Source organism: Melanerpes formicivorus, unplaced genomic scaffold (assembly GCF_026170545.1).
Source record: "Melanerpes formicivorus ecotype bairdi unplaced genomic scaffold, bMelFor1.0.p_v2 SCAF_1, whole genome shotgun sequence".
In the NCBI taxonomy this organism is placed as follows: domain Eukaryota; kingdom Metazoa; phylum Chordata; class Aves; order Piciformes; family Picidae; genus Melanerpes; species Melanerpes formicivorus.
The window spans coordinates 53,982,228-54,002,581 of record NW_027142353.1 but is presented as its reverse complement, the minus strand read 5'-3'; the positions used below and the strand labels follow the sequence as shown (position 1 = coordinate 54,002,581).

General features: G+C 40.4%; 1 protein-coding gene across 3 annotated transcripts in view; it reads left to right on the top strand.

The window, feature by feature from the left end:
- The window catches only part of CDK8 (cyclin dependent kinase 8), an 88,752-nt gene that overhangs the window by 42,721 nt on the left and 25,677 nt on the right, over positions 1-20,354 (top strand). For 2 of the 3 annotated variants that reach the window (XM_068143607.1, XM_068143599.1), the window contains exons 4-5: positions 2,128-2,268; positions 19,714-19,771. In XM_068143607.1, the coding sequence (XP_067999708.1) occupies positions 2,128-2,268; positions 19,714-19,771 (199 nt within the window). Of the gene's footprint in view, positions 1-2,127; positions 2,269-19,713; positions 19,772-20,354 lie in introns of those variants that run through there. The other variant, XM_068143615.1, reaches the window with a different exon arrangement.

Genomic DNA, 20,354 nt, shown 5'->3' with positions numbered 1-20,354 from the left:
TACAAATCATGAGTTGGCTTTTCCTCTGCAGGTAGTTTAGACAGACAGCACAAACCGTAGTACAGCTATTTTCTGCTGGAAACGGTATTCCATATAGTTGGGAATAATTCAGTGTTTTCCCAAGAGCTGGTGCGTCAGTTATCTTCAACTCCGCTTAACTGAAGGACATTTTCTCCCAGTTAAATTTGTCTTGGAAGTTCTGATGCTTGGTATTGAGCTTCTGTAACCAAAATCAGCTTAGAGGAAAAAGGAGTTACCGAACAGCTGAAGTGCTGATGTACAGAAACAAGCAAAAACGTTGAGGAGATGGAGTAAAGGGGTTTTTTGAGTGGAGAGAAAGCAAGCACTTTTTTTTTCCCCTCACTGCTTTCCTATATTTGTGATGCTCCAAGCTACAGAAGTTTAAGGATGTTTGAGTTTGTGGGGTCTGTTTTGGTTTAAAATGCACTACAAGGCTTTGTGTTTGGATGATTGTGACTAGTAGTGACCTATCCTCATGTTTATACCTTTCTACGTTGCTTCATACGTAAGCAAAATCAGTATAGAAGCAGTTCTGTTAAAGAAACATTGTCTTGTATACAAGTAACTTAGGAATGACCCTCTAGTTTGACCTTTATGTTTACTTGCCTGTATAAACTGTACATCTCCCCAGCTGTACCAGTTCCTGCCTGTTCACTATATTTGAATGCAAGAGAATACACTACTGGGCTCAATCTGTGCCCCTGAGAGTTAGCTACAGACCAGTCCTCCAGCGCTGAGCATAGCTAGCACAGCAGGTCTGAATCAAGGCTGGGAAAAGGGCACAGGGTGTAGTAGAGCAGGAACAAAAAAGTTGTCTTTCTGCCTGTCTGAAGATGTACTTCTCTTTCTTGGCTGCTGCATGAAAAATAACATTTGTATTCAAGTCAGTGGAAGTGGGAGGCAGGAGGTGGTGAAACTCGTGTCTCAGGCTGAGGAATGGTTGTGCTCATGGTGTTTGACTGATGAGGCAGGGGCTGTCACCTGTCCATCTGTGTTTATCTCTTTTGTGCAGCTCCACTTTTACCTTGCCCTCCTACAAAAGCCAAGTGAGACACTTGAACTGTAGGATGCCAGGCTATATGGAGCTGAGTTGCAGCAGGGGAGAAAAGGCAATTTCTCAGAGGGGTCTGAGTAGTTGGGTACCTAATCAACACCTGAAATATGCAAGTTCAGGAATGTGAGAAGAACATGTGATACAAGTTTGGTGCCAGGTTTTGGATGGACAAGACCAGGGCTGTATTGATAATCACAAAAGGGTGAACTGCTATGAAAGAGAGAATGCACACAAAGTTTGTTCTAGAAATCACTTCTCTCAAAAGGAGACTAACACAGAAGTGGTTCTCATGACCATGACACACCTCATGCTATTGAAGTTAGTGTCACCTGGGACTCAAGTGCTAAGACAACATATCCTTTTGGACTCCTTGCTGTTGCCAAACGTCATTGCCTGTGTATACACTTAAAATTGATAAAGTTCCTTTCTGTGTCTGGCTTGGTGGCTGACTTCCAATAGCTTTTGTTTTCAGACTACTGTGCTTTAAATAAAGAAGGGATAAGTCTGGGCTTCTCATTTAAGTGTTTGAAACTCCCAACACAGTTTGCAAGAATTTCTGTCTGGGATTGGGTGCTTACAGTGTCATTATTGCTCTAGGAGAACACCTAGAAATAAAATGATTTAGGAGTTAGCTAATGCACTTTTACATCACAGAATCATTACTGTAATATGCAAGATAATCAGCCTATATTAACAAAAAGAACCCCCCAATACAATTGCCCCTGAACCTCCAACTGTTTTGACAGTTGTATTCACTTTTGTATTCCTTATCCCACTGTGGGGAGAGTGTTGAGTGGCTCTGTGGGGCTTAGCTGCCCACCAAGGTTAAACCACAGTCACAACAGAGTTACTGTTTGAGACCCTTGCTTGGGACAGCGATCACTTTACCTCATACAGTATTAATTTTCTAGTGCTTCAGGTGCACATTTCTAGTTTTGAAAATGAATGATGAAAGCTCCTGTGTAAGGAATTGCTGGCAATCTTTTTTTTGTGTGATGCCATAGATCAAAACATTACACTCTTTTATTTTTATTTCTTTCTCCCCTTTACAGCACATAATCAAGTTTCACAGGGCTTCTAAAGCAAACAAGAAACCAGTTCAGTTACCTCGGGGAATGGTGAAGTCACTGTTGTATCAGATCCTAGATGGTATTCACTACCTGCATGCTAACTGGGTGTTACACAGGGATTTGGTAAGTGGATCTGCAATGGGTTTTAGCACCGGGAGGACATGTGAGGGCAAGGATTGTCTTTTATGAAAGATTGCTGGGAAACAATTCTTTGTGCTGAAGGCATGTATTAATGAATATGTGTTCTTATGCTGCAGTCAGATAGCCTTGATTAGTAGAGAGAATTTTAAAAGCTGGCTATGATCTGATATGCTTATGACAGCAAAGTGTATCAGATGCCTGTTGTCTTTCATTTTTCTAAATAAACTATTTTTGCAAGTGTTCATTTAAATAACAGGCATGTTGAGGTGCAGAAAATGCCTGTGGTAGTATCACTGCAGGCAAGATAAATAACTAAATACAGCATGTGTGTAGGTGGGGGAGAGGATGATTGGCTATTAAGAACTCTTAATGAAATAAGAACTCCCTAAAATTATCAGTCCTACTTATGAAAGTAACTTTTTTGAAGGTCATTCTCTTCTTCCTACTTAAGAAAGTAACTTTTTGGAAGGTCATTATCTTCTCCTAATACTTATAATCTATATCAGAAATATAGCCATGCCAACTTTTTAAGTATTCTGCTAATACAATCATGTTTTCCCAAACTACCTTGTAAGCAAAACATTTTGAGCCTGAGTTGGTGTTTCTTAACCAGCAAGTACTATTGATTTGTAATTGGTGCATCTAACCAAGTCTTACCTGTTTGAACTATGCCCACAGCTGGTTGAGCTGGTTCTGTCATCTTAAAATTGGGTACTTTTCCTGACTCAGTTTTCTGTAGCTCTTATTCTTAGAAGTAAATTGAAAAAGGAGGAGGGGGGGTGGGAAAAAAGTCTATCCAAGTGTGATACTGTCTACATATGTTTTTAATTACTGACATTTCATTAGTGCATGAGAGTATTGTTAGTTTGACCTTTAATTCCCATGAGTCAGTGTTACCAGTGATATTCTCTGTGCAGTGCAGTGAGGCTGACTTCCTTATTCCTCTTCTAGAGTCACTTTTTTTTGTCCTTGAAGTAGGTTTCATAGTGTTCCTGGTAATGTAGACAATGACTAGTTATTTGTCTTTTCATGCCAAATAAATGCTTTTACAGAGTGCCAGTCTCTATTTAAACTGATGGGGAAAGATTTATCTTTGATAAATAACATTTGCAGAGATGAAACACAACGAAGCTTTCCTTTAGGAAAATAATTGTATGGCTGTTGTTTCTAATTTGCCCCTGTTTAAGAAATGGAACAAAAGCATCAGCACCGAGGGAGAAAGTCAAAAAGCTTGTGGTGGGTTTGTCACAGCGGGAGCAAAACACAATGTAGAAATGCATAGTGCATGTTACTTATTAGATACACTTTGTTTGAAAGATAAAAAAAGGTCTTACTCTAATGCTCTGTCTGCAACATTACTCTTCAGCATATTTTTAAGAGGCTTACAGAAAACAATTGACCTGTCATCAAATATCTTAATTTTGCTAATGCTTTACTTTCTACAGTTTCAGATAATTTGTGAACTTAAGCATAATTGAGTTTAAAAAGAAAACCATGCCTGGTGTTAACTGGATGGCTCAGGAGATTGGTAATTTATTACAGAGCCTTTCACATCTAGGTCTACAGCTCAAATACAGTTTAAGTTGGCAACTGTGGAAAAACTCTTAGCATGTCATTTTCTGACCTGTGTGAAATGAGTTGGTGGTCTCAGTCCAGCATGAAGTTTTCTTCCAGCAGAAAAACCACCTTCACAATTGGGTATCTCTTGGTAATCTGACGAGAAGACCAAAAGCTTGAGGCAGAGACTGAGAGTGGTCTTCCCACTGGAACCTTGTCAAGTCATGTTGGTGAGAATCCTATGAAAGCTGTGCAGGGGCTGCCTGTGCTGCCTTGTCCTTGGAAACCTTCTGGTTTGTCGTTTTGAAACCGTTTGGTTTGAGCTGAATTTTGAAGGCATGTGTTTCATGCAGCAGGCGAGAAGGAATTTTACCTGCCAGATGTGTTCTTCCTTTTATCAGGATCTCTGGGAATAAGCTGAGTAACAGAAGAGATTCTCCCTAGTGCTTTATCTTAGCAAGACAGGGAAGTATCAATGCAAAGTTAAGCTTGCAAGTTGGGCCTTCAGTAGCATGGATATTCTGATCCCCAGCAAAATAACTGGCATTAATGCCTTGTGGTTAGGTGTGGGTTTCTGTTCCAGGCTACCTGTAGTATTAGCCTTCAGGAATATTGGTGGTTAAATCCTCAATTTTAACTCCTTACTGGATGGTTGGGCAGATTTATTGTGTTTCTTTGAGCTGTTTAGTGTTGCTGTAATTCTGAAGGTTTTCCTGAGATTTAGATGTGCGCAGATACACACAAGAGTTGCTTAAGTAATATGCTTACTTTCATTTCATATACTGGGTATTGTAAGAGTGATGGTGTTGGGAGGGGCGGTGGGGAGTGTAAGTGTAAGCAAGCTAAAGAATATAGTTCTTTGGCAGGAAAAATTCTTCTTTGCTCTACCTCTGGCATAGGATAACAATTTTTTAAAGGGCAAGAGAGCTCATCTTTTGGGAAGGAAATGATATCCCACCTCAGTGCGGTTTGCTGTTTTGGGGCTTTTTAAAGATTTCTTAATGAAGTTAGAGCTTTTAGGTAGGTTATTAATATTTTGGATATTTATTTTTTTTAGACTTTCTGTAATCAGAAACAAAATATGATGAAGTAACTCCTTTCTTGCTTGCATCCTCAAGCCAGGCAGTAAAACTTAAAAATCACAAACGGAATGAACTTCATCTTCATAACAGCAGAATGGAGGAATTAAGACTAGTTTTAAATCACAGTATCACTAAGCTTGGAAGAGACCTCAAAGATCATCGAGTCCAACCTATAAACACAGACCCCATGACTAGACCATGGCACCAAATGCCCCGTCCAATCTCCTCTTGAACACCTCCAGGGATGGTGACTCCACCACCTGCCTCAGCCCATTCCAATGACTAATGACTCTCTCGGTGAAGAACTTTCTCCTCACCTTGAGCCTAAACTTCCCCTGGTGCAGTTTGAGACTGTGTCCTGTTGTTCTGGTGCTGGTTGCCTGGGAGAAGAGACCAACCCCTTCCTGCTACAACCACCTTTTAGGTAGTTGTAGTAGAGGGCAATGAGGTCACCCCTGAGCCTCCTCTTCTCCAGGCTAAACAATCCCAGCTCCCTCAGCCTCTCCTCATAGGGCTTGTGCTCAAGGCCTCTCACCGGCCATGTTGCCCTTCTCTGGACATGCTCAAGTGTCTTGATGCCCTTCCTAAACTGAGGGGCCCAGAACTGGACACAGTACTCAAGGTGTGGCCTAACCAATGCAGAGTACAGGGGCACAATGACCTACCTGCCCCTGCTGGCCACACTATTCCTAATGCAGGCCAGGATGCCGTTGGCCCTCTTGGCCACCTGGGCACACTGCTGGCTCATGTTTAGGCTTCTGTCAATCAGCACCCCCAGGTCCCTCTCTGTTTGGGAGCTCTCCAGCCACTCTGACCCCAGCCTGTAGCTCTGCATGGAGTTGCTGTGGCCAAAGTGCAGCACTCGGCACTTGGACTTGTTAAATGACATTCCACTGGATTCTGCCCATCTGTCCAGTCGGTTGAGTTCCCTCTGCAGAGCCTTTCAACCCTCTAACTGACCAACATCTGCTCCTAACTTGGTGTCATCTGCAAATTTGCTGATGACTGACTCAACCCCCTCATCCAGATCATCAATGAAGATGTTAAAGAGGACAGGGCCCAGCACTGATCCCTGGGGGATGGATGTATTCTGTATGAAACAGCAAAAACTATAGGAAGACAATAATTGTCTGTTGTGTTATTTTCTAGTCCTACTTTGTCTTTTATGGAGGAAATTAATACAAGCTTTAGCAGTAATATAACTGTTTAAATAGTTAACTTTTTTTGCTTTCATGTAACCAGTAAAAGAGGTTCACCATTTTCAGCAGAGCAAGGGAGATGTTCATTTTATTTATCTCCTGTATTTACTAACTCCTCTGCTTGAGGAGTTAGCTTTTCCATAAGTCTTTGAAACATACCAGTAACATTTTTCAACAAATAAATGCCAGTTTAAAAAAAAAGTTCCTGATTTGACTTTCATAGTCTTTAGCTTTTATTTTACATTTTGTGACTGAAAGCAATTGAAAGCAGATTGTTTATTCATGCTCTGACTGTAGCAGGAAGGAAATAAGGACACTTCATGTAATCACTACAAAATGCATTATCGTTTTAATAATGTTTTGAGTTTAGTTATCAAGCATGCTTGACACATACTGCATTTTGCTGACTTCTTTGCCTAGCAGTTTTCCCACTTTATGATATTCAGCTACTGTATTTCTTCCTTTACTCCAAGTTCTTATTCCACACTAAAAATTACTGTAAGCAGAAGATTTGCCATAGATCTGCTCTCATCAATCTGCAACCAGAACAGTATCATAGTATAACTAAGGTTGGAAGAGACCTTGAGGATCATCGAGTCCAACCTGGTGCCATCGTCTAGTCATGAGGCCTGTGGTGACAAGTGCCACGTCCAATCTCCTCTTGAACACCTCCAGGGGCAGTGACTCCACCACCTGCCTTAGCCCATTCCAATGACGAACGACTCTCTCAGTGAAGAACTTTCTCCTCACCTCCAGCCTAAACCTCCCCTGGTGCAGCTTGAGACTGTGTCCCCTTGTTCTGGTGCTGGTTGCCTGGGAGAAGAGACCAACCCCTTCCTGGCTACAACCTCCCTTCAGGTAGTTGTAGAGGGCAATGAGGTCACCCCTGAATCTCCTCCAGGCTAAACAACCCCAGCTCCCTCAGCCTCTCCTCACAGGGCTTGTGCTCAAGGCTTGTTGCCCTTCTCTGGACACGTTCAAGTGTTTTGATGTCCTTAAACTGAGGGGCCCAGAACTTGGGTCTGAGGGGCCCAGAACTGGAATAGTGAGAGAAAAGAGAGCATGGGCTTTGCAGTGTGCTTGGAAGGTTTCTTTAAGTAATGGGCACATGATTTGCATGGTACAGCAACTTCTGCCATGCCTGTTAGCATTTTGGAGTGCACCTTTATTTAATACTAGTTTGCAGTGGTCATGCCTACAGTCAGGATCCAGTCTTATCTATGAGAGGATCAGCTCTTTATGGGCTTTGTGTGGTGATTGTGTTTCCAATTCAGATAGTTTCAGTGCAAAATCCGTTACTAAAGTGCTCGTGTGGTGTAGCAATGCAACACTGCCCTGACGCCCAAGCCATCCCCATCTCCCCCTAAAAAGGCAAAAAAATCCCCAAAACAAAAATTAAAAACCCCACAAAACAAATGTGCAAACAAAGAATAAAACCCCCACAACACAAACAAACAAACAAAACCCCAAATAAACAAAACCCTGAAGGATATCTCACAGCTTTTGTAGCACTGCTGCCGAGACGTTCTGAACATGTTTTGTACCCAAATTTTCAGACTGAATTCCCTGGCTTATTTTTTTGTGCGTAGTGTGAGTGGGTGCTGAACAGATGAATTGCCACTTGGTATATCAGGTATGGAAATAAGCTACACAGTGCTGGATTCCAGCTTTTCATTTCCCTCCTCTTATCTCTTGCCAAGGCATGACAGTGTCTTAGCCTTTATCAGTAACATCCACGTTCTAGGTAGTCTGAGACAGTATCACTGTGGATGTGACTGTGTGAGCTAGTGCTACCAGAGTGTGCAGCTCAGCTAAACTCTTGCTGTGGAATGAGCACTGTTTTTTAGTAAGCTTTCAGGTGAACAAGCTTTAATACAGATGAAATGTAGGTTTCTGGGAGCTGAGCTCTTCCCAAGGATACCTGCTGCCAGACTTGGGATTAGCAGGAACATAAAAGATGTTCTTTTAACAAAAAATGAGGAGAAGCCACTGCCAGGGTGGTTTTCAGTAGACAATATCTTAATTGCTTTCCAGGCTCTGGCTGTGAATCATTAAGTATGTGTTTTAAACAAAGTTAAGTATGTGGAACATTTACCCTGCCAATTTACCATTTGCCACATTAGATCCAAGCATGTCTCCCTCGGTATTTAATGATTACTTCAGAAATACAAGAATGCCCTTCGGTCCTGCTCTAGCGCTTACAAAACTAGGGTCATTTTAAGCAATGAACCTAATTAATTAAGAATGAGTTGTAGGGAAAGCTGTGCACATTACTAGAAAGAAGTTAGCATGTTTTAAAAGCAGGGTGGTTTTCTCCCCTATTTAAGTATGTAAAAAGATAGGAGGCATTTTTTTTTCCCAGAAGATATCATAATGACTTACTGGTGATTTGCTTTCAAAAGGGGGGTGGGGTGGTGGGTGAAGCCAAACACCCCAATCACTGTTTTGGTTGCCAGCTGTTGTAGTTCCCAAGATTTTTGTTTCCAAGGTGTTTTTCACGATGTAAGTGTGTGCTTTCATGAGATCACAAAAGAACAATGCGTCTGGTGAAACCTTGTTTTCTTGCCTAGGCTGTAATAACGTGCTTTCCTGTGAGTTGTGTTTACTGTAGGTCTGAATGTTCTATAGGTAAAATAACATTAGCTGGTGTTCTTTAATGCTCCTATTTACAGGGAGCATGGCTACTCCCTTTCCTGCTTTTCTGAGCATTCTTTAGTGATCTTAGAACAAACTTTCAAGCCAGTAATTGAAGTGTAGAAATGGTCAGAAGCGGCTATCAGACTACGCATTTGATGCTTATGCCAGTGACTTAAAATAAACCAAACCCCATTAAAACCCCAAACAAACTTGCCTTCTTTTTGTGTGAGGTTTTGTGTGGGTTTTCAATTTTATTTATCTTGAACTGCTGTGTGAATGAGAATCCTTTTGGCTTGCTTTCTTTTTGGGCGTTGTTGTTGGCAATGACCTGTTTGGTCAGGATTTCCATTGAGCCATGTCTGTCAACGTTGTACAAATGCAGATTTGAAGCTAGGAATACAGATTCTGTTGCTGCAGTACCACCAGCCTTCCAGTCAGAGATGCAGAAAGCATCTCTTTGAATTCACCATGGAGAATCCTGTAGGGATCTATAAAATCATTTGCTTCATATAAGCAAATCATTGAGGCCACTGTCTTTGAAAGGTCATAGCAATCAGAGGAGATTTGTGACGAGGAAAAAGCAAATGTCACTCCAGTCTTCAAGAAGGGCAGGAAGGATGCTATGGGAAATTACATGCCAGTCATTCTTGCCTTGATCACTGGGAAGGTGATGGATCAAATCCTCCTGGAGGCCATTTCAAAACATTTGGAAGACATGATGGTGATTGGGAGCAGTCAGCATGGATATATGAAAGGGAAATCATGCTTAGCCAACCTGAAAGCTTTCCATGACTAGCTTGGAATAGGGATGAGTGGTGAGTGTTGATTACTTGAGAGAGGCTTTGAGCACTGCATCCCATAACATCCTTGTAGACAAATTAGTGAAGTATAGGCCAGGTCAGTGAAGTGAATGGTGTGTTGAAAACTGGCCAAATAGGTGGGCTCAGAGGACTGCGATCAGTGCCACAAAGTTGAGCTGGACACCAGTCATTGGTGGAGTGTCCCAAAGGCTGGTACTTGGTTCTGTGCTGTTTAACTTGGACAAGGGGACACAGCACACCCTCAACAAGTTGGCAGATGGTTTCCAATGCTGCCTTCCAATCTCAGTCATTCTGTGCATATCTTAACCATTTGATCTGTTATGAAAAATTACATTGCTACATCTTCAAATCTAAAATCCAGCTCATGACAAATTGATAGAGGGGAAGCTGGGGCAGTAGCGGGAGCAGGTGTGTTAAAAGAATGTGAAGGATCAAAGAGCTCATACAGAATTAGGAACAATGTGATTAAAGCAGTAAAACACAAAGTGTTTGCAACCAAGGAGGAATTTTTTGGCAAGGTATCTTGACAACCGTATAATGAGTGGGAGGATGTGGTGCCCTTTTCTTTTCGTGAGGGGGAAAGAAGGTGATGTATCCCCAAAAGTTTTGGAAGCTGCATAGTTGTAGAATGAAAGATGTATTTCTATTGGATCATCAAATTGTAACCAGCTTTGGGCATGAAACACTTCTGTAACCCAAACCCATTTTTATCCTTCTAATAGTAGAAGTCCTGCCTGAGTTAGGGCCAGTACTGGGACCAGTGTTGTTTAACATCTTTGTCAGCAATACAGACAGTGGAGTTGAGTGCACCCTCGGCAAGTCTGCAGATGATACAGATCTGTGTGGCCCAATTGACGTGCTGGAGGGAAGGGATACCATCCTGAGGGACTTGGACGGGCTTGGGAGGTGGGCCTATGCTAGCCTCATGAAGGTTCAACAAGGCCAAGTTCAACATCCTACACCAGAGTCAGGGAAATCTCAAGCACAAATATAAGCTGGCTGAGGAGTGGCTCGAGAGCAGTCCTGAGGAAAAGGACTTGGGGTGTCAGTTAATTAAAAAGTCAACATAAGCTGGTGATGTGCCCTTGCAGCCCAGAAGGCCGACTGTATCCTGGGCCACAAAGATGATCAGATGGCTGGAGCACTTATTACAGGCATGCGCTGAGAGAGCTGGGACTGTTCAGCCTGGAAGAGAAGGCTTTAGGGGGAGACCTTATAGCAGCCCTCCAGTACCTGAAGGAAACCTACAAGAAAGCTGGGAAGGGGTTTTTGTGCAAGGGCTTGTAGTGACATTTCAAGACAGAATGTTTTAAGCTTGAGGATGGTAGATTTAGGTTAGATATTAGGAAGAAAAGGGTGGTGAGGTACTGGAACAGGTTGCCCAGGGAGGTCATGGATGTTCCCTCCATGAAGGTGTTGAAGGCTGGTTTGCATGAGGCCTTGAGCAATGTGGTTTGAAACTAGATGATATTTAAGGTCTCTTATGAAACCTGGGGGCTACTAGTGTGTTAACTGGTGGGCAGACTGTACTACCTTGCTTTTTTTTTTTTGCTATAGCTTTAAGTTTGGGGGTTTGGGTGTTATTAGGCTGGCTTTTAATGTGCTGGCCTTTCAAGATGTCCAGATACTGATTATGGAGTTGGAAAGAGTAATGTGTAGTCCTTCACTGTTTGCAGGTTAGCTCAGTCATCTCAATGCATTTCACAGTATCACTAAGGTTGGAAGAGACCTCGTGGATCGAGTCCAACCTGTCACCACAGACCTCATGACTAGACCATGGCACCAAGTGCCACGTCCAATCTGCTCTTGAACACCTCCAGGGATGGTGACTCCACCACCTCCCTGGGCAACCCATTCCAATGACTAATTTCCATGCAGTAAACTATCTAACTTTCATATGCAGATACATAAATGGAAGTAGAGGTAAGACTTGTATAGAGAAAAGGCATTCTAGAAACTTTAGATCTAATTCCCATTGTGAAGGTAACAAACTGTACTATTGAGACAGAAAAAGAATCAACATCACTTTTGGTTTTCACATGAAAGAGGTGTGGAGAACCAGGAGTTCTTTGATCATAAATGTACCTTTGAAGTAAGCTTACTTAATAAAAACTCTCTAGTAAGGTTTAGTAAAAACCCTAGAGTATGATTTTAGGAACACTTAGATGCAGTTTGCAGCTTAGGATTGTTGTTTTGGGTTTTTTTAGTACTTAATACCTTCTTAAAGTTATAGTGAAGTTATCACTGTGTAAAATGCTGTGGAAGGTAGGAATATAAATCATTCAAAATATAGGAAATAGCCTGCAATAGAAAGCAAATGCAGTGATCTGTGTGCATGATCTATACTCACAATATAGACAAGTTGAAAAGAAAAGAAAGAAGTCTTTTGAGCAACTTTAAATCTGAGCAGCTTCAAAGTAGCCTGTGAAAAATTCACCTTATAAAAAGGGCACACTTATGCCCATGTAAAAGCTTGGTCTATTTGAACTCCTGGCTTTATCTGATTTGCTCTGAGTGGCACAAAGCTTCACCTTTGGGGTGTTTTTTCAAGTATTGTGTGTTCTGTATGCAAAGGAGGTAAACAAGGAAACACAAACAAAGCCCAGACAACCAGTGGAAAGTGGATAGTATTAATTGTGTAGGCTTTTCATCTTTTCTGTTTTTCTTTCTCCAGAACAGGAACAGTTCTGTATTATTCAATACCAGTAGGGTGATGTGAAAGTCAGAGTACTAGTTAAAGGAAAACTGGAGGTAGAATAGAGCTGTTAAGCAAAATGACATAGGCTACCTCAAGTGCATGCAAACCAAGGAGTAAATAAGGCAGTTTCCTTCTTTTCTGTGGAAGTATTACGAAGTATGAGATTGCAGCACAACTTGAATGCCTGGCAACCTGGGGAAGCTGCTTCAACAAAATGAGTGAGTGAAAATGGTGCTCAGTAGTTATATTACCCATTCAAAATCTCTTCTTATGAGGCAGAACTCTAAATTGAAAAAGGAGATGGAATTCTCTTTGGAATAGCACAGCACCTAAAAGAACCCAGCAAAACAAACCAACCAAACCAAAACCACAACAAAAGCCACCGTCAACAAAACCCCCAAACAAAACTGCCCAATTTCTGTGCACACTGTCCTCTTGCCTTTGATCCTGCTCTGATGTGTACACAGCATCCACAGTCCTATGGACATCCTGACCTGTGGACAGAGTAATCTCTTGTGTAGCAAAATCCACAGGAAGTAAGTTTCTGCAAGACTGTTTGTTTTAATATATTATGTTTGCTATTAGGGTTTTGGATGATGTCTTAATGATATTTGACATGTGAGGTTTTCCTGCTGAAATAACATTTTTACTTACGATACCCACCTTTCCTTCCCTGGAGACTTAGTGTAGAAGGTCATGTCCTTCAGCTTGTCCTGATGTTCATTTTTAGGCAGTAGGAGATTCAGCCTGAAAAGTGTAATGAATTTTTTTGGTCTTCCAGTGAAAGTGTTAGAAAGCTTCTGTATGAGGCAATGTACAGACTGTAATAAGTTGCATTGCCCCAAATTGGCAGTAATTGAGTGACAGCAAGAGAAGAGAAATTCTTGGAGTGTGTTCAGAGCATAAAAATACAATAGTGAGGCTAACAGCTTTCCTCAGGCTGAAACAGAGAGAAAATATCATGATGGGAACTAGCAGAAGGGTTCCCTGGCATAGGCATGGTATCCTATCCTATCCAAATACTTTCTGTACTTATAAAATTTTTGAGCATGTGTGCTTTGATAACTCTAGGGTTTTGGTTTTGTTTGGCTGTTGCCAGTAATTCTAATGACAATTGTATTTAGATGCTTGGGGGTGTGTGTTTGTCTCTTTTTTTTAACAGCTCTGAGATCTGTATAAGATGATATTTAACACAGTGTATTAAAATATATTTCCTTAATTTCCAGTGCTTTTCACTTTTTTTTTTTAAGCTTTTGTAATTAAAAGGATGGCTTTGATGTTTAGCTTTAATACATGTTGAGTTCTGTGAAGCCAGTGTTTTCACTGGTGTTTGTAGTGGTCTTTTCATGATCCGTTTATTTTCAAGCTGCAAATCAGTTGATGAATAGAATGAAAATTATCTTAATTGTGAATGCACATCTCTGAATTCAAGGAAATAAATTATCCTCCGAAAAGAGCTGATACTGTCATTTGAATGTGGTTCTGTTGACACTTTCATTGTGCTAGAGTGCTGTTTAGCATTGACATAATCACTTTTGTTCAAAGTGGAAATAATGTAATTATTGTATTTAACCAAAAATGTCAGTTTCAATTCCTTAGATTGCAGTAGGGGAGCATCCCACCTTGGTAATAAGCAAATGTGATTGCTTGAAGATCAACAAGACTGTTAAAACAGATGTGCCTTAAGAAACTTAAATATCTTGCTGGTTCATAGACCCAGAGACGGCGTGTGAATTTTGCAAGGCCAGCTGAAGGTTCAGTAGGTTTTCCCTGCATAGTTTTTTCTTATTGAGGGCATAACTACAAGGTCATTAAACCACATCAGTATATTAAGATTTCCACCACTAAGTCACAAAAGTGCTCATCCAGGCTCTTAGAGTTGCCTTTCAAAACATTTTTTTTTCTTATCTTTTAGTTGTTTTTTTTAATGTTATTGAATTACAACCTTCATGGCAAAACATTTTGTACTTACTTCACAGTATAACTAAGGTTGGAAGAGACCTCGAGGATCACCGAGTCCAACCTGTGTTTCATGCTTCTTAGGCACTTGCTCAACATACAGCTGAAGAACTTGAATTCTTTATTTTTTTTAATGATTGTGGGATTGTGCAATCCATTCCTGTATCATTTACTATAATGCTTCAAAGTATTAATCTTCCAAGAATCATTGCTGGGGCCATGATTGGAAAGGTGAACTAATTTCAGGCTAAAAGTACTTGACTTGGTATTGTTCTTTAAAAGTTACAGTTGCTTATTAAAAATTCAATGTATTACCTTTTTGAATGATCTTGGTTCATCACAGGTAGAAATGAGTGGAATGGATGGTTGGAAAATTGGTGGCACAACCGTCAGTGATGCACAAATACTAGTATATAACAAAAGTTAGTGGTGTGACTTAACCCGTCACTGTGAATCCTCTATTCAGTAATGGTTCAGCAGCCAAACTCTTATCATGGGACTATCCCAATAGAACCTGGTTAGGATGATACTAAAGCCTTAAAACATGTACTAAAATGGACACTTTTAACAAAGTGAATCTGTTCATAAGTATATATGGAACTACAGCCAACTGTTGATAAATGGAGGGAGAAGGAAGGCAGCATGTATGTTACAATACCATAGATAATTCCAAGGGAATTTGGTTAATTGTTCATGCTGTAGTTAAAATCAACCCTTGAAAACTGAGTTCAGAAACAGCCTAGTAGCAAAAAAATGTGGAATGATAATTCTTACAGACCTAGTTTGATGCTGAAAGTAAGAAATGTCAAAGATCACAATGGCTAAGCTGTCCAAAAAGACAATTTTTTCCTCACTGCTTTGATAAGTAAAACTTAGTGGAAAGAGGACCGAGCAGCAGAATGCCTTTCCTGCAGCATGAGACAGTATCTCCTGAGTTCCAGACATCTAGTGTGTTGACATTGAGTAAGTAATCATCTCCCACTCTTATGAATAACTTGCTGTGAGCAACAGGAATGCTGTCTTTTTTGATACAATTATATCTCATCAAGACATAGGTTGGAATCATTGTCGTGTTGTTTGCATTTGCATTAAATGAGTTGCAAAGTCTTGAGTTTCTCCTTTGACTGCATTTTCAGTATGGTAAGAAGCAGGCTGGGACTACAGTGTTTGTTCAGATGGAACAATTATTTAGTAAGTAAAAAAAAGTATCAGAAAATACATAGCTCAAATTTAACATGACTCACAATGAGAAACAAGAAGATACCATACTGGGATTGTATGGAGTGGAACATGCTGTGCAAGGCATGTCCGACTCTCTCTCTGCTGTGTTTAGCATCAGTGAAGCCTCAGCAGGAGCCGCATGTAATTTGCAGCACTCGGATTCAGAAGAATAGGTGGACCAAGGCAGAACAGCTAGAGGGGAACAAGAAGAATGATCATACATCCAGAAAAAAAGCCAACCTACCAGGGACCACTGAGCAGAAGAGAGTTCTTTTAATCTAGGTGGTAGCCTGAAAAGATTTGTAGAACTTTAGAAGTGTAAGAAGATCTTGCAGTGAAGGAGTAGTTGTCTGCCCTTTCTGCTGGTGTGTAGGAAAGAGGCAATTTCATTTGTGGAGTTAGAAGGACAGGAAAAACACTGAAACAGAGATGAGTGAAATAGACTGCCTGTGAATTGTGCAGCCTTCATCATCAAAGCCTTCATGGTGTGGGTGAACAGAGAGCAGTACTGTGGGCCAGGTCAGGCAGAGGGATGAAGGTGACACTGAAGTCCGTTGTGGATCTACAAACCTGTTGGTATAGCATCTGGGTGGTTTTTAGCTCCTTTATTTGGAATTAGCCTGATTCTTAGTATTTCTGATTAAATTTTAAGTACCTAAAAAATATTTCAGTGAGGACTTTGTTCTCTCTACAGTAGTAGTAGTGATAAAATGCAAAAAGTCAGAATTTGTCTAGGAGTCACACAAGGAGTCTGACAAGGCCAGATGTAGGTGAAGATAAGATTTAGTGCTGTGCTATGGTCGTGAGTCCATTCTTCCATGGGAATGAATTATTCCTCTGCTGCTGAAGTGGGATGTTGAGGGAGGGGAGAAGAGCAATTTCTCTTAAATTTCACTGTACAGAGCTGCCAGAAAACTTGCTTTGTTGGTCTCCAAAGTATTCAGCTGTACATTGGTGCATGACTCCTCACATTTGGTTTAGGTTCATAACAGCTTTCTCGTTTGCCTTTATCCAGCAGGAGCAAATTATTTCGCTTGATGGCAAAAGTAAATATGCCTCTTTTGGAACAAAAAGAAATGACTTTTTAAAGGTGCTTACTTGTAATTATAAAAGAAGGTAGCTGTTTTTGAAGTAGTGTGTTTTCAGACACAAGGCAAAAACTGCTGATAGATTTTATCCGTTTTTTTCTTCACTTGCTCAGCCCAAGTGCTTTGAATAATTTCTAATTTTCACTGGATGATTAGACTGAAATTTAAGAAATGAAACTGAAGTATGTCCAGATTTCTCCCTTCTGTTTCTAGTGCCTGCTTATTTTTCATTACAAATACATTTTTAATATGTAATGAGTTGCGCACAGAGACAGAACTGGGGAGTTGGTTTTTTTTCCTCCAGATGGTGGACTTGAGTTCTGATATTTGTGGAGTGTTTTTCAGGAAGTCTTCTTGAATTTTTTTCAGGGAGTCTTCAAAATGCTTATGTTTTAGGAACACCAGTACTGTCCCTACACTGCTTTCTGGTAAATATTCCCCGATTGAATTTAAATACTGATTAATGGTCTTGTGTGTAAAAAGATGTTTTCAACTAACGATGATGTTCCAGCCTACTGATGAAATGCTTCTTAGGAATGAGAGCCTTCAGAATAAGACCAGTGATCTTGAAATTATTAAGTCTTCAACTGTGACTTCAAAGTCTTCAAATGTATCTTTACAGTGATATGCCTATACAAATATTTCTGTCTTGTAGAAATCCTTTTGTTTCAAACAGAACTGTTTCAGTGCAGGGCCTTTGTCTCGAGAAAGAGGTGAACTGCTGTAAATGCTTATTCTGGATTGCCTGAGGGCTTTTTTTATTTTGTGGCCTATAAGACTCTTTATGGAGTTTCCAGATTGCCTGTATTTAAAAAAAATATATTCTGTAAATGCCAAGAGGAAAAAAAATCTGAATGTGAATCAGCCTGTTGCTACTGATTTTGTTCGCTAGCATTGTCTCATCTTTGTACTTTGCTTTACAATCTGTTGCCTAGTTTGTACTTAGGGTGGAAGAGTTTTTGGGGCAGGAGTTGTTACTCAGTGCTCTGCTCGTTGCTAATCTGGCATAAGGGAGTCTGTGTGTGAATATGGCTCCTTGTCCCTGTCAAAATCCAGGCCGTAAAATATCTTAAGGTAAAAAAACATCACGAGGACGCTGCAAGCATTTTTGTGGAGTGTTATCAGCCTGCGAAAATGCAGAGGAGGAAATGGTACTTGAGGTCAGTGTATTGTTTATCTGAAAAATTGTCATGGCTGTGTAATGTATTGGTAACTCTACCCAAGGAATATTGATTAGGCATGTAGCTTATTAACCCCTCAGATATGCTGAGAAGAGCTTTTGTAAAAAACACAAATATTTCCTCGGAGTCACAGCCTAGTGATAGAATCACTTCTGTGGTGAAATTGTTTGCTTACCTAGTAGTTTGAATTGCTTTGAACTGTGACATGAACTCTGAATTTAAAGATTGTGTGCTGCTTGTTTATTTCTAGGATGTTTCTAGATACAATCAAGATGGAATGCAGTGTGAGGTGTATGCCCACATGCTGCATTTGTTTTGTGATGAAGCAGTACTGACATGGAGTGTATGCTTTTATTGGGGGGGAACCCCAACACCAACACTGGGGGAAATGTGTTGGTGTGGGACAGACACAAGTCTTTTTGCATATTGCTTAGCTAATGCAGCACAAGTTGGATCTGTTATTGCTGTTGGAAAGACAGTGGGATGTATTTTACCTTTTAATCATAGTTAGGCTGTAACATTTTCTTCTGTCTTCAAGCTGCTCTCAGAGAAGAGAGGCAACACCTCAAATTCTGTTTATGTATTTTGTATGTGGATTGTACTGTTTCAGAAATCCATGTTGTTGCCTTCCATAAACAGCAGTAATTAAGTTTCTCAAGGACACCTTGTACTGGATTATGTATTTTTTGTACCTTGTTTTACACAGCACTAATTTCTTCTAGATAGGTATCAAATTGTGGTCTTTTGTCTTTTTGAATGTACTTCCACCAGAGCCTGATAGGTTCAGGAAGACTTGAGAATTTCCTGGAATGCTTTTGTAAATCACACTAAGATAGTTAAGATTTATTTTAACTCTTAGGTAGTCTGTTTTGCCAGGGTGCCTTTGTTTTTTTCCAGATCAGTTTAAACTGGGGAAGCAAAGGAAGAGTTGTGTATTCTCACAGTTCACAACTGAGCAGGAGCTTCTGTCCAGGATGTAGAGTATGAATGAGTATCTAAACCACTTCATTTCAAAACAAGACTAGCATACATTTTCAGCTTTAGTTGTGAGTTTCCTGACTTGTTTTTTTTCCCCCTCTCAAAATAAGCAGCGCAGGTTTGATTTGTATAAACAGTATTAGTGTTTGAGGAATCTAGGAATCTTCTGACCGCAGGTGCCAAGACTGGACTATGAGAAGCAGGATGACAGAAAATACAGAATGAAGTAGTGATGAGTGGGTTATGTTTCTAACCAGCTGAACTCTACCTCAATTTTTTAACTCGCTTCTTCAGTAAAAGACAAGGAAGATGGAGAGAAAAAGAAAAGAAGGGTTAGCTGTTTGGGTGGGTTGGATTGGTTGATGGGTTGGACATGATGATCTTGAAGGTCTCTTCCAACCTGGTTTGGTTTATTCTAATAAAGGTTTATTCTAATAAAGGGCAATCAATGCTTTGTAGTTTTGCAGATATCTGAATTAGTATGTGCTTCTAAATAGGACTAATCTAGATGATTTTTATCTCCATTATGAAGTCATGTGATAATGTTGAATCTGTATCTTACTCAGGTATCTTTTCATGTAAAATGTCTGCAAATGTTCATAATAGCCCTGGACAAAGCATGTTGTAGAGTTGGCCACCCAACCCTGTGCTGGGAATGAAGGCGGCAATGGGACTGCCTCCCACCAGAGAGATCTGGGGCAGCTTTGGTAGAAGTCTTGGTTGGTCGGCAACTGCAACTCCTGCCAGTTGAGGACAGACACCAGGGGGTTAGTTAGGAAGCGTGTTGCTGGAGTGCAGAAACACCAAAAAGAAACAAACAACATGCTGTCAGGGAGAGTCTGTGTTTGGGTCCTTGCACAGCTTTCTGGTGATAGAGAAACTTGTCATTTTTATCAAAATCAAAGTTGGTTTAAAACTGGCAAAACAAAGCTTAACTAACTTTTCAGAGACTAATGTTTAGGTTTATCGTGGTATATGTATTGTATATTTATTTTTTTTTCCACAGAAACCTGCTAATATTTTAGTTATGGGTGAAGGTCCTGAGCGAGGAAGAGTAAAAATTGGTATGTTTATATCTTTGATAAGTCCCAGTGTAGCATTTAAGTTAGAATGTTCTGAAGGTGCCGTTGTACCATCTAAAGTAGTCACTGTAATACTAGTATGTGCCTGGGCACATTGCCTAAATGCTGTTTTCTGAGTGACTGGCTTCTTGATATTAGCCCCATCAGTTCTGATGATGAAATGCTGTAGCCTCATCAGTAAGAAGTGGAAAATGTCATTATATTCTGTTTAAGTGGGTGTTTGTGTGGGGTGGGGGATTTTTGTATGGGGGATAAAGATGACAGCCAGCTAGGGGGAAAGGAGAAGAGAGAAGTGGGATTTTAAAATGTTCACCCTTTACCCCTCTAATGCCATGACATTATTTTGCTGCTGCTTATAAAATCTAAATAGGGAACTATTCATTGCTACAAACCTTAAATTTTCATAATGGAGTCAAAGGTGGCATTTAGCCTACCAAACATTCTTGAAAGGGTAGACAGGTCTCTTGGATATCAAGGCAAGGGATGTTAAAAGTCCAGAAAACATAGTAATACAGAACTACTGCTAAATGCTCAACCCAGGGTGTACCAGAGTAGGAAGGACGCA